This window comes from Leguminivora glycinivorella, chromosome 21 (genome assembly GCF_023078275.1).
Source record: "Leguminivora glycinivorella isolate SPB_JAAS2020 chromosome 21, LegGlyc_1.1, whole genome shotgun sequence".
NCBI classification, from domain to species: domain Eukaryota; kingdom Metazoa; phylum Arthropoda; class Insecta; order Lepidoptera; family Tortricidae; genus Leguminivora; species Leguminivora glycinivorella.
In genome coordinates, this window is record NC_062991.1 from 8,555,700 (window position 1) to 8,570,700 (window position 15,001).

The 15,001-nt window shown below is 38.8% G+C and overlaps 1 protein-coding gene across 4 annotated transcripts in view; it reads right to left on the reverse strand.

Annotated features, from left to right (window-relative positions):
* The window catches only part of LOC125237404 (ankyrin-3-like), a 311,117-nt gene that overhangs the window by 91,467 nt on the left and 204,649 nt on the right, over positions 1–15,001 (reverse strand). For all 4 annotated transcript variants that reach the window (XM_048144441.1, XM_048144440.1, XM_048144442.1 and 1 more), the window contains 2 exons: positions 12,655–12,748; positions 10,592–10,700 (listed from right to left, as the gene is read on the reverse strand). In XM_048144441.1, the coding sequence (XP_048000398.1) occupies positions 10,592–10,700; positions 12,655–12,748 (203 nt within the window). The remainder of the gene's footprint in view (positions 1–10,591; positions 10,701–12,654; positions 12,749–15,001) is intronic.

Consider the following 15,001-nt stretch of genomic DNA (forward strand, 5'->3'; position numbering starts at 1 on the left):
AAAATATGTAGGTGTTTCATGTAGTGTTCTTTGTGGCTTTTAGGATAATAAATATGATACCGCATATACGATTTGTCTACACATATAACACATAGATGCACTTAGCCAAGAAAGTCTTTTGGAAATCTTTTTCAAGTCACTCACGGGTCGAAGTCGAACGCGATAAAATAACTTTTTCAGTACAGATGGTGCTTTTTTACGCATTAGTGCGAAAAGTGGGCCTTTTCTTGTCAGGTCGAAACTTCGGAGGGTCATCTGTACTGAAAAACGTCGTACAATACACGTGTGATAAGGAAATTCGTAACTCGTGTCGATTTAAAACACTCCCTTCGGTCGTGTTTTAATTTATGGCCACTCGTTTCGAACTTCCTTTTTTACGCACTTGTATCATAATGTACTATTTCCTTTTTTCTCTTTTTTTTTGGAAATCGTTAAAACGTGAAAACAATACCTCTTTCTCCATGATCAGTTTAATAATATGCTGAGTACAGATATCTCCTGATTGTATGTACTTTAACAATATGGGTATTGTTAAAGTAAAATCACAAGTGTAATTTATAAATTGAAATAGATATCATACACGAAAGAAAATACAAGGCCCACTGGTGGCCGAGTCGGGAATCGAACCCAGCTTACGCGGCTAACGTCATTACCACTAGACCACCCGCCCGCCGTAAGTTTAATTTTATCTACCTCTTTTCTAAAATTATAGGGGTGGCATCAAGGTGACGGGGATAAAAATATAGCCAATTTTACGGGTGAAGGATTGTGTATAAAATTTTATACAGGGAGTCACGGAGACTGATTTATGTACAAACATGAGCTATTTTCATCACTTTGGGTAGGGTGTTATAGCTAAGGAAAAATATTAGAAAACTAGCTATACATCGTGTTTTTTTTTTAACGGAATTCAATAAAACACGGTGTGGACTACGTGTCTAATCCTGTAGATTTCACCAATTCCAGCCATATTCACATAAAAATGTATATTGTACCAAAACACATAAATAATTTGCCTTTGTACACCATAACTATACTGTATTTCTATGTCCTAACTTGTCTTATGTACAATAAAGTGTTTACATACATACATACATAATTCCTCATTAAATTGTCAAATAATAGATCATTTTAATGTACTTCCGCTTACAAAATACTATCAAAGAGTCATTCACATAACTATCTCATTCATAAAACAAATTACACAAAATCTTGTAAATCAATCGGCACATCAAAGAAATTGTCATTAATGAACATAATGAATGGTCATTGAGCAACTATTTTACAGATACTCTCTCCATCTTACACTAAGTAGTTATTATATTTTAAACTATAAAGCAATATACATAAGATAAAATTTTCATACTAAACGTTTCAGAGTCTGCTGAAAGTCGTCTGCAACCATCTCATGCTATTTTGAACCTTTCCAATCAATCTTTATAAGGTTAATTTTCCAACCGACCAATTTAGAATGCGTTGACGTCGGTACAGCCTCATCAGCTCTTTTAAATTTGAACCTGAACTGTGGCTCTATAAGGTACAATTAGTATTGTAGGTATAGTTTGACGTCGTTGGCCCAATGACTCGCGCCCCCGAGATTAGATAACGAGTGCAATTGGACAGCGATGCGCGAGAGTTTAGAAATAGACGTAGGGTGTCTACGAGTTACTAGTGTCCGACCGAAACATGTTTTCAGGCCGAAACCGAAAACTAAGGTTCGGCCTTGGCTCTAGTTTCGGCCGAAACCGAAACTTTAGAAGATTTGTTGAAATCGCCAAAAAAATTTATAAGTACAATCGCTTTTATACTCATCATAATTAGACCCTACACATAATCTTGTATATGTAAGTTGTTTACTTCTAGAGTTCAATATTTGGTTTTAGATCTCTTATCATTATCAGGAACCAAAAAGTACGATTTTGTATGTTTCGGCCCGGCCTAAAGCTTCGACCGTTTTTTGGCCGAAACCGAAACTACGAACGAAACATGATTTTTCGGCCGAAACCGAACCTTCCGCCGGTCGCTAGGGGTTAGGTCATTTGAAGACAGCATTTTTCTTTTACATTACTTTATATATGTTGTATCAAAAGTACAATATTTTCTTTCAACAGGCAACAACTAAGTAAGTATAGGTACTTAGGTACATATTTTTTTTTTATACTACGTCGGTGGCAAACAAGTATACGGTCCGCCTGATGTAAAGCGGACATATCGAGTCGTCAAGAGAATTTTAGCAGACATGTGTGCCTTTGTTAAATGTGTGAATAGGGTTTTCCCCTCACTAGCTCGGAAACACGTGTTTTGTCCTTTAATACCAGCGGGTAAAAACGCATTTTATCCACTAGTGGGTAAAGTAATTTGACCTTGAATAAAGTTAAATTAACTACTTTAAAATTGATAAAAGTAGATGAATCAAGTAATAAAGATGATTTACCACCTGTGGAACTACTGGAAGCAGTGATAAATGCATTTTTTGCGTTGTAGTTTCCTCGCTATAGTGAGGGGAAAAGTTTTGTGTTACACTGAATGTATTTTACTTCTCGTGTTTAATTCAGGATTCTATGCTTTCGCTCGTGGTTCAACTATAGAATCCTTTCACTTGCTCGTTTTTCAATTCCACACTCGGCGTTAAAATACAACTTTGCCCCCTTGTATAACAAATAACTATTAATAGCTTTCAATGATGACGTTCCACCGACCCGTTGACATTTCAAATAGCAGGCAGAGGTTGAGAGTGCTTGGTCAGTTTCTAGAAGTAATTTATCGATTCTAATTTGCATTGGATATAAAAACTCCTCTAACGAAACTACGTCCGAAACATGATTTTTTGGCCGAAACTTTCGGTTTCGCTTTTGGGTCGTAACTTTCCATACTTGACGTACCACTTACGCCGTGGCTTGCGTGGGCGACGGTCGCGCGATGGTCGCGCGACGGCGATGCGACGCATACGAAATCAAACCTTATCGATATGGAAGTATGAGACGCGACGGCGACGATCGCGACACCGTCGCCCACGCAAACACGGCGTTAGCGCGGTGCAATTTACGACTCAGAAGAAGAACTCGCGGTACAACTCAGAAGAAAAATAATTATACTACATTGACATGGTCACCCTACTAAAAACAGTCAACAAGCCGTCCCATCAGCATCACAATGATTCACCAACTTGTACCAGCAAATAAAGTCGAATGCATAATGCATACTCATTGTCCTGTAATATCTATCGATTTTCTTACAATGATGCGCCGAGCGCATAAGAGGCGTGTGTTATTAGTTTTATATGTCTAAGTACATATTATTATAGTGATACTTATACAGTTGGATTAAATAATCCTTCCCTTTAAGGCCAGACATATTCAACTGCGTGTGAGCGTAAATTTAGGTTCTCTCTACCCAACCTATCGATGAGGAATCGGCTTCGGCTTTAATGAGTACGCATGCGTTCGGTTCGGAGACGACGACGCGTAAGCGTCTTCATAACGACAGTTTTGTATGTACATATACTAATATTATAAATGGGATAGTGTGTGTGTCTGTTTGTTTGTCTGCATTTCACGGCAAAACGGAATGATGAATTGTCGTGATTTTTTAAGTGGAGATAGTTGAAAGTATGGAGAGTGACATAGGGTACTTTTGTCTCTTTCTAACGCGAGGAAAGCTGCGGGCAAAAGTTATTCTTATATAAATTGTCACTACTTACTAGTTCCTGTAATTGACTTCCCGTATCTACTGTGTCTTATATACTTATGTCATAGCTGTTGGATCTCCAAATAAATATAAATATAAGTTCATACTAACGCGAGCTTTGGTCGGCTAGAGCCGATTCCGTGTCAATGAATTGAAATGAATTTATTTGCGGAATACGGGTTACATAGGGTAATAATACTCGTATAATGACAAGTTCTCCATATTCTACTTAAACAGTCACGCAAATTTTATGTATTTCTGGAGGATAGGTTTGGAGAAACGCTTACACGTACGTGTCGTGCGTGTACAAAACTTGATTCCACGCAAAACCAGTGTGTCACCTCCCATAAAGATCTGTATAATAATATATCTACACATGCGCATCCGGTGCACGGTGTAAACAAGCCTTAAAAACTTATTAAAGGTACAGTCGATGAGATGTGAGGTACAGCGGGACAAATCTCGACTGGGGGGCAAATGTAACTAAATAGCGTCCACCGGTTATATATGGTAGGTGTGTTCAGTGGATACAATAATGTAGCTCAAAATTATAGTGTGATAATGGAAAAAAATAATTAGTTACAATTTCTCCCTAGTCGAGATTTGTCCCGCTGTACTTTAACCACTTTCCACCATATTGCATTGTAATAAGGTGAAAAAGTGGATACCTACATCTATTTGTAGTCGACTGTATGAAAACTTCATATGAAACTAAATTTAAATTTAGTTTCATATGAACATGACATCCGATATAGGATCGGATAATGTGAAAATGCACTTAAGCGACACATTTTTTCAGCTTTCTTTTTGTGCGATATTATTGCCGGTGACCGTACCAAATAAACATAAAACAATAACGTTGCAAAACTGCAAGGGCGGACCGACATTCAAATTCAAAGTGCCAACCGCGTCACTGAAAACATAATAAAACAGAAACAGTTCTACAGTTTCTCTGAATATAAATCATCTTCGTCAAAGCGGCCGATGTTTATTGACTTGACCTGAATAAACTCGGGAATCATAAATACTCTCAGACAAAAACGAAGGACATAAGTATTCACAAGTAACACAAAAATTCACAATTAGAAACCTTCCCAAAGTTAAATAAAGTCGAAAATCCAGACTAATGGGAAAGTGTGTGTGTCTGTTTGTTTGATCATCTTTCACGGCAAAACGGAGCGACGAATTGACGCGATTTTTATAAGTGGAGATAGTTGAAGGGATGGAGAGTGACATAGGCTACTTTTTGTCTCTTTCTAACTCCCACCTACCTAAAATAGGGGTGGAAGTTTGTATGAAGCATTCCGCAATTTTCGAATTTAACGCGAGCGAAGCTGAGGGCAAAAGCTAGTAAAAATACACAATTTTCATACTTTCCAAAAAGTTAAATGAAGTCGAAGATTATTTCATATTTGGGGCTTGTAATACATTTGTCGACGTACATCAAAATTACCTCAATGCTAAAACTAATTTGACCTTTATCCCGTTCTCAGATATATCAAATTCACATAACATTCAGTGCAGATCTGAGCGCATTTTATATGCATTAAGATATATGAGCGCCTTGACATAAGTCTACGTCCACATTAATGTTTATGTTTTTACACAAAAACTATCAATGATACCAATGGAAAGAGTTCTGACTCAAAATTGACATCTCTTAGGAACGGTGAAAATGAAAGATACAAATTACAAATCATAAAAATATGCGTTGTTCCTCATTCGATTCGTAACGAATGTCTACAAAAAATGTTTTTAGAACATGTTTTTCTCTTTCACGTAAAAATAAAAATCGAAATCGGTCTGTCATCTGAAGACTTTGACGTCAATCAAACATATAGCCTCCTTAGTCCTCGTGTACACATTTTCGTACATAATCCAAAATTTATTTTGAACTTTTATTGAATAACAAAAGGCTCCAAATTCAACAACAAAACAAATTCTTCCATGACTCAGGAGGATAGGTACACACTTTTGTTGCGTTTTGGTATAGATTAAATAGATGGCGCCACAAAAAATGCCTTGTTGCCATCGATTATTTGTAGTTTGGCGTTAAGTGTCACTTTCGAGCCATAAATCTATGTCAAAAGTGACACTTAACGCCATCTACAGGTATAATCGAAAGCTACAAGACATTTTTTTTTGTGGCGCCATCTATGTGTGGTGTAGTGTATGCATGCGCGTTGTTAGGCGGTCGCATTTTAATGTATGGATGGTAAGATCTTCTTATGTAGGTATATTTAATCTATGGTTTTGGCTAAAAATGGTGAATACGAATATGGACTCAGCTTTACAATATGGCGGGCAGTTTACGCGCATTGCATTGGCGACAGGCCAAGGGACAACATTATTAGATCATCGAAGGAGCGGATATCATTAAATTTACTTGCGTTGCGGCGCGGCGGTTGCACGCGGATCAATCATAGTGTCACAGCTTATTTATTACAAACTAGAGACAAAAAGTAGCCTATGTCACTCTCCATCCCTTCAACTATCTCCACTTAAGAAATCACGGTAATCCGTCGCTCCGTTTTGCCGTGAAAGACGGACAAACAAACAGACACACACACTTTCCCATTTATAATATTAGTATGGATAAGCATACCGCGCATACATACAATCACGCCTGTATCCCTTATAGGGGTAGGCAGAGCACATGAACTACTCAAGTTTCAGTGCCACTCTTGGCAAAAAGGGGTTGAAAGAAAACGAAAATTGTGACATTGCAGTGACAGGTTGCCAGCCTCTCGCCTACGCCACAATTTAACCCGTATCCCACTGTCGACTTCTACGACACCCACGGGAAGAAAGGGGGTGGTGAAATTCTTAACCCGTGACCACACGGGCATTTTTGGTGGTCCATTAATTATGCCGTAATTTTAGCTAATTTCCCCGTATTATTAGTCGCTCCCATGTAAATAAAAGAGAGAGAGAGAGCGATTTGTAGCTCATAGCTCGGCTACGAACTATAACTCGCCCGCGCTATCTTCGCGTCTCTTTTATTTACACGGAGGCGAGTATCTTTTGTTCGTTTTTATAGCCGATAGCTCATAGCTTACTCGGTTTTGGTGGGACCAGTGCCTTAAGATAGCGGACTGTAAAGCCGTGGCTTGCGTGGGCGACGGTCGCGCGAAGGTCGCGCGACGGCGATGCGACGCATAAGAAATCAAACCTTATCGATATGGAAGTATGAGACGCGACGGCGACGGTCGCGCGACGGTCGCCCACGTAAGAAACGGCGTAAGGGGTCTTGAGATTTTTTTGTCACATTCAATTTATAGTTTTTGTTTGATATTTTATAAATGAAGTGACTACGCTGTTTCCTATAACCGCTGTGAGCACAGTCCGCGCGTCGGGCTTCAATAATCCATTCACTGCCCTAATTGAACTAAATGACAGGCTTTCCTTATAAATTCTACGGACTTACGCCCTTTTTCATTCAGAGAAGAATATTGTGTAGGTTAAACGAGAAACAATCTCGCCAATTGAATAATATTGACTGCGCTGTGTATAACATACTAGCTTTTGCCCGCAGATTCGCTTGCGTTGAATTCGTAAATTGCGGAATGTTACAGGTTACAGGCATCTTCTAGGCGAACTCACTCCATCGTAGTAGGCCACGTCTTTGCCTTGGCTATAGTCTGTGGCCAAGAGTAAGCACATTTATAACAACCCCCCCCCCCATTTTAGGAAGCGGGGGTTTGAAAGAGAGAAAAAGTAGCCTCTGTCACTCTTCATCCCTTCGACTATCTCCACTTAAAAAAACACGTCAATTCGTCGCTCTGTTTTGCTGTGAAAAAGGGACAAACAGACAGGCACTTTCCTATTTATAATATTAAGTATGGATCTATATTATGTGCAGGTTATTTAAATTAATCTAGAGTGGAGGTCGAGAGGTATAATAGAGATAATAGAGTTATTGAGTGTTATAGGAGGTTAGAGATAATAGTAAATAACTACATAGGTAAAGTGGGAGTAAGTTATTATGTTGAGAATTTGGATAAACACTAAACAGGATCTTAATTTAATCATTTGCAATAACATATGGGGTGTAAATATATGAAGGTCATACAGAGCATCTGAAATCTCGAAAGATATAGCGTGCTCTAGCGTTCTTTCTGTCTAAATCAAAGTTTTTCTACTAGTGTAGCGCAATCATTTATAAAAGTGGATATGTGCACACATGTTTAGTAATAGCACAGTATAATAAAGAATACTATTGTACAATATGGCCACTCCCGCTCCCCGCTAAAAGTGCCGCCCACCCCCTCGGTTACCTCACAGTTGCCGCCTGTCAAAAACACGGCCAGTTGACCTGTCATATAAAATAAAATAAATAATAAATAAATATTATAGGACATTCTTACACAGATTGACTGAGGCCCACGGTAAGCTCAAGAAGGCTTGTGTTGTAGGTACTCAGACAACGATATATATAATATATAAATAAAATAAAATAAATATAATAATAAAAAATAAATATTATAGGACATTTTTACACAGATTGACTGAGGCCAAATATCTCAAGAAGGCTAAATCATATACATAGAAAACAATGACTCAGGAACAAATGCTCCACACAAATAAATGCCCTTACCGGGATTCGAACCCGGGACCGCGGCGCAGCAGGCAGGGTCACTACCGACTGCGCCAGCCCGGTCGTCATAATTTATTTTTAATATTCCACTCATACAAGCATAGTACGCGTTCTACACGAGCTTAGACTGTGTGCTAGGAACGCGCCTCTTTCATATATTTGATCGCCAGTGTCCGAGGTGTGGTAATAGTATGTAATGACACTAATGACGACTTGTATGAAAAGCGGACCATCTTAACTGATCGATTATGGTTGGACTAGAAATGGGCCGAATATGGACTTTGCCGAATACGAATATTCGGCCGAACATTCGGTTCAGCTCTTACCGAACCGAACATTCGGCCGAATATTCGGTTACGCCATATTTTTAAAGCGAATGTTAAGATTTAAACTATGAAATGATTGATAATTGTTATACATACTACAACTATGTTCTTATGATTTAGTGGATAACTAAAACTTAGTTATAAACAACTATGAACTCTTCTCAACTCTTAAACGACGGTTTTTTTTTTACTTTTTTTACAAAACAATTGTGTTTATATTTTGACGCATTTTTAGTAGTTCCTTTGAAAGCTACAAAAATAGGAGCTTATTATGCAATGGAATACGTAAGATCTTCATTAGTTATTATTTACTTTGTTTATTCGGTAAATATTCGGCAATGTAACCGAACTATTCGGCCGAATACGAACATTGAAAATCTTGCCAAATATGCCGAATACCGAATATTCGGCCCATCTCTAGGTTGGACCTTAAGCCTTCACCATATGGTTATATTACAATGAAAGTACTGGTTGATGTATTTCTGCAATGCCATATCAATGGCAAGTTGGCAACCTGCCAGCGCAATGGAAAGTTCAAGGATTTCAATGGACGGTAAATTAAAATAAGAATCGTGATAGACTAACACGTTTATAGGATTTTAATAAATTGTTCTTCGTGCTGGAAATATTAGCCCGTTATTCGATTTAACTGTTGAACAATCATTTTGACGAACTCGTGTTTAAATTACTTTCGTCCTTTGAACCTTTTAAAATGTGGTTTCGAATCGAGACATAATAAATGACAAAGAGGATCGAGTATTATAGAGAGTTACTGTCAAAGTAAAATGTGTAATCACAGTGCATAGATCTCGCTCGATTACAAAGCTGTAACACTGAACCTCAATTTTGACAATTTGGCATATTGTTAGCTTGATATGTGTTAAAATGTCAAATATTAATATTAGCGCCATCTAGCCGAGCGTTCCCCGAAGGTGTAACGCCACCGTACCTTTTTCTTTAGGGCTTTGAGATACGTTTTTTCTTAGATCTATATCCGTCTATACGGAGTTACATATGTAGGTATTTGATAATTCTGAGAATTTTATTATAATACACAACACATCCTCGTTTTTTTTTAGCTCCAATGCTGAAATTAAATGCTTTTGGCTTGTGATCAGTTTGTTCCAACAAGTTTTAAAATTAGGTTATTCAGGGTGTAGTTGGAGATAAGCAAAATTTACTTAATACTCACTGGTGATGGCTTTCTTACAAGTGCGTGGTTTTCATAAATATCAATGTCGAGTTATGTTTCCGATATAGACCAAACATTACAATGCACATGGTGCCTACTTTTTCCTCAAGATATTGTCTTGATAATTGTGTTTCTTTTCATTTATTATGCACTAGCATGTTAGTATCAGGATCATATAAATACCTACATAGATAGTTTGGATTTAAATTACTTAAAATAAAATGTTGTGTACAATTGTTATTGTGATATAGACATTAGTTAATAGTTATCAATTCCTTTATACTACTAAAATGTATACTGCTTAAATATGTCATGTTATTGTACCTTATGCAATAAAAAAAATCTCTTATGATATTCGTTCTTGCGAACGCTGATAAAATTGTGAATGCTCAATTTGCTGTTCGAGTGAATGTTTCAGCCTTAAAGTATATTCACCACAGAACTTAATTTAGATAGAAGAAACAAATTCATATATGTATAGGGGCCGAGCGTGTCAAATTTTGTACTGAAGTTGATTCTTGCCTGTAATTTTAAATATGTCTCAGGCTCTTGATTGTTCATAATTTTTGTGTTGTTGCAATTGAATATCACGTAACGAGGCATTTTTTATGTTTTGGTTGACTTCAACTTACAAAAATTGACGCCCGAAAGCTGCAAGCTGCGAGTAAAGACGGACAACTCAGTGGATTTCACTGAGTTCATTTGACACGCTAAGTAGATACGTTTGCTTGATCTATGGTATATTATGACATCTGTGATATTCACTATATATTATATTTTAACACTTACCAGTATCTCCGACGGCTTGACTAAGAGTGTTCTCCGTGACAGGCCGCAGAGCCTCCACAGCGCTGATGTAGCCAAGGCGGTCGGCGATAGCGCATGCCGTCTGTCCGTTCTGTAAGACAACGGGATTTTAAAATATCGAAATGAGAATAAATAATGTATTTGGATACTTTTCTTAATCGTTTTACGGTTGACAGATAATCATCGGGTGTCAATTTTACAACACAATCTGCAGGAGAGATGATGAGGTGACAAGCGCGGTATAAACACTCAAAGAATCTAAAACTATGGCTTGACTGGACGCTCGGTCGGCGTAGCGTGCAGCGGGGTAGGCTCACAGACTAAGGACACTTGTATGAGCTTCCATTGATTGACATGCACACCGCAGCGAACACCCAATATGAGCGAGCACTCAGAGCTTACACTCAAAAGTATATCGGAATTATCGATAAAATAGTACCTCATCATTGAGGCAGGAGACCTTGCGTTATCCCGGCATTTGCCACGGCTCATGGGAGCCTAGGGTCCGCTTTGACAACTAATCCCAAGATTTGGCGTAGGCACTAGTTTTTACGAAAGCGACTGCCATTTGCACGGGAAGCTTCCCGTGCTGACCTTCCAACTCGAAGGGTAAACTAGACCTTATTGGAATTAGTCCGGTTTCCTCACGAAGTTTTCCTTCACCGAAAAGCGACTGGCAAATATCAAATAACATTTTGCACATAAATTCCGAAAAACTCATTGGTGCGAGCCGGGGTTCGAACCCGCGACCTCCGGAACGAAAGTCGTACTTACCGCTAGGCTACCAGCGCTTCCGATAAAATAGTACCTATGGTCAATAATATCAACTCCTATAAATTACTTAGAACAATATTGCGCACCGTCACACCGTTTCACCGTTTTGTATGCAGGAATGACTGATATTGATCGATTTAAGCGACTGGTGAATTCAGGAGTGACGTCAAATCGTGAATCTTTAATTAGAATACACGTACTCGTAATTACTCATTTCGAGAGGAATGACGTAATGGAAATACTACGCAAAATAAAGGGTAATGTTTAAGGTTAAAATATTAATGAAGACCTAAGTTCATAAGTAATAAATGATACGAAAGGAACACAACGATAAAAGTACAATAAATAAATACATTGTATGATGTTTATTATTTTCTCTAATAACTATCAACATTATTTTATTAATATAATTTTTATCGTAGACACAATGTAAGCAAAAGCCGTCTATGTTGGAATGAAAGGCTTTTTGAAAAGGGCCTTCCCTCTTACTGTCCGTGCCTTTTATGATAAGTGCGTGCGGTTTTCAATCCAAAGATCGCAGGTGAAGTTTTTCGAACAAAACAAAACGAACGAAATGTCACTTGATATTTTCCAAATGGAAAACCAATCGCTTTTCGGTGAAGGAAAACATTGTGAGAAAGCCAAACGGGGTTATTCCCATTAAGGCCTAGTTGTCCTTCGGGTTGGAAGATCAACTGGCAGTCGCTTATGAAAAAACTTGTAAATACGCCAAATCTTGCGATTATTTGTCAGAAGCCCCCAGGCTCTCATGAGCTGTGGCAAATGCCGGGATAACGCAAGTAGGATGGTGACGATGAATGGCCTCAATCCTCATAAGTCATAAGGATGGGTGACGGCTCAGCCACGACATTGGTCTAAGCGCGTCAGCGGTGAGCGGCGGCCATACATTGGAACGAGACACAGCAATGGGACTTTTCATTCGCACGTATGGCTGCCGCTCACCGCTGTCGCGCTTAGACCAATATCGTGGCAGAGCCGCGAGGATCGGGCAGTCAAGTGGGCCTATCTGGTTTGTCCAATTGGACGCCGTCCTGCCGGCCATCCTAAATATCGTTGGACGGATAGAGTGGAGGCAGATCTCCGTGAACCCGGCATCGGAGTGATGTCGCTCTAAACCGCACAAAGTGGCGTGCTCTTGTGTTGGAGGCCAAGACTTACGGGTCCCCCCACATTTAGCGTTTCGCGAGCGTAGCGGGGGGACCCTGCTTTGGGTCATCGCGCGAACATAATAAGTAACTAATGGTACTTACAGCAGATAGCGCGTTAGGATCAGCATTACTCTTGAGCAGTAGCTGGATGATGAGCGTGTGTCCTTGCTGTGACGCTTGGTGCAGGGGCGTGAACCTAGACACACCACAAAACAATCATAATTAAATAAGTAAGGGTTTGTGTACGTCTTAGCACGCCAGTGGAATAAGTTTGTAGGTTGTAGGTTGACCATTTATCTATGTATAATTCAAATATAGTCTACCCCAAAACACCCGATTTGGGTCCGTGGACGAAATGTTAACATTGCCTCTCTTCACTCCGATCAAAGACATATATAACTCCGTATAGACAGATAAAGTCTAAGAAAAAAACGTAACTCAGTACCATACAGAAAAAGGTATGGTGGCGTAGATGGAATTACACCTTTGGGGTATACTCAGCTAGATGGCACCAATATTAATATTTGACATAATAAAACACATCATGCTAAGAATATGGGCCAAATTGTCAAAAATGAGGTTCAAAGGTTTTAAGCCTGTGTCAAGAGATGGCAGTTTATGCACTGTGATTACACATTTTACTTCGACAGTGACTCTCTATAATACTCGATCCTCTTTGACTCCGATTTAATCAAAATCTAGAAAACACCGATTTGTGAGAACTGACAGGCACTTCCCCGAGTCAAGTTGAGTAATTCCTCTCATGGGCCACCATAAAAACCACGATATAAGCCTGTATAGGAACAATGAGGAGGCACACTGACATTTTATCCCGCCAGGGCCGCCTGGCGGGATAAAATGTCAGTGTGCCTAGACACTTGCACAGGTGCCGACCTGTGCAAGTGTCTAGGCATGTCACTGTCTTTCATATGTGTGTGAAAGAAAAAAATATCTTCTTGTCCCTCTCACGTATGAAATTCTTTATCTGTGCAATGGTCTAATAAGGTGGCACCATCTGTCATAATCACAGAACTAAATCAAGATAGAAGGAAAATGCTCGGCGATTAACAGCGAAACCGAGCGTGTAACGTTTTGTGTCGAGCCTATGACGTCACGAGTGTACTTTAGTGATGGGAACGTTGTCGCCGCGTAACCCATTCGATCGATTGTGGAGGTTGCGTGCGGGATGCCCGCCGAAGTTAAAAATATCGGATGTTCATCTTCGTTGTGAAATGAAGTAAGTATATACCTGTATTCGTGTGATGACAAACAATTCACTAGTAGGTATATAATTTGCCTAAGGCCAGGAACAAAGATTTTAGTAGGTAGGTATTAATACTAGTTAATATTTCGTAATATTTTTAAGAAAATCGACCATGTACTCACAGCATTATCCTCATGTTATTTGTTACAACTTTTAGTAATATATAAATATAATTAACCATTAACACATTTTTAGAGTTATTTTTATTCATAATAAATATAGAGCGTATTATGTTTGTATTTGTTTTTCTGCCGACCACAAATTCAACGTTAATACCGTAACTGTAACCTATTTTAAAGTTAAATTTACTTTTCACTCGTACTTTATATGTATAGTTTCATAACAATATAAAAACATAATTATAATTTCCACTGCTTCGCAAAATCGATTTAAATCGAATAAGGAAATCGCAGCATATGATTACATGACGATATAGTTCCGTGGTGCACCACTATTCTTAAGTTCGACGTGAGTTCGACGGACAAAATAACAAATCTACCTTCACTTTGTCTCGACAGTTTGAATAGCCTATTTTTATATCGCTTGTTTTAAACGCACGCCAAGTCGGACTCGTCAAATTAAAGCCGCAATGGAAAACTAGTTTGACGGCCGTACGTCAGCTAATGTTTTGATGATAGAAATAGGAAAATCGTGTTTTTTATTTAATAAAAAATATTTTAGGACAAATGGTACTTACCGATGATAGGAAACACTTTGTTTAACACCCTTGCTTTTATTGGTGCTGTTTGAACAGTTAATTATCGAATACCGACCCATTTTGTATTTTTCACTGTATGTCACTCGCGGGCAGCGGTCGGGAGCAGACTGACTTGCGCGGCGAACAATGTTGCTCGCTATTTAACTTTTCCGCACGCGAAGTAGATACACTTTTTCCTTCTATCTTGATTTAGTTCTGTGGTCATAATCTTTGAGTGTGCCTCACAGAACTAAATCAAGATAGAAGGAAAAAGTGTATCTACTTCGCGTGCGGAAAAGTTAAATAGCGAGCAACATTGTTCGCCGCGCAAGTCAGTCTGCTCCCGACCGCTGCCCGCGAGTGACATACAGTGAAAAATACAAAATGGGTCGGTATTCGATAATTAACTGTTCAAACAGCACCAATAAAAGCAAGGGTGTTAAACAAAGTGTTTCCTATCATCGGTAAGTACCATTTGTCCTAAAATA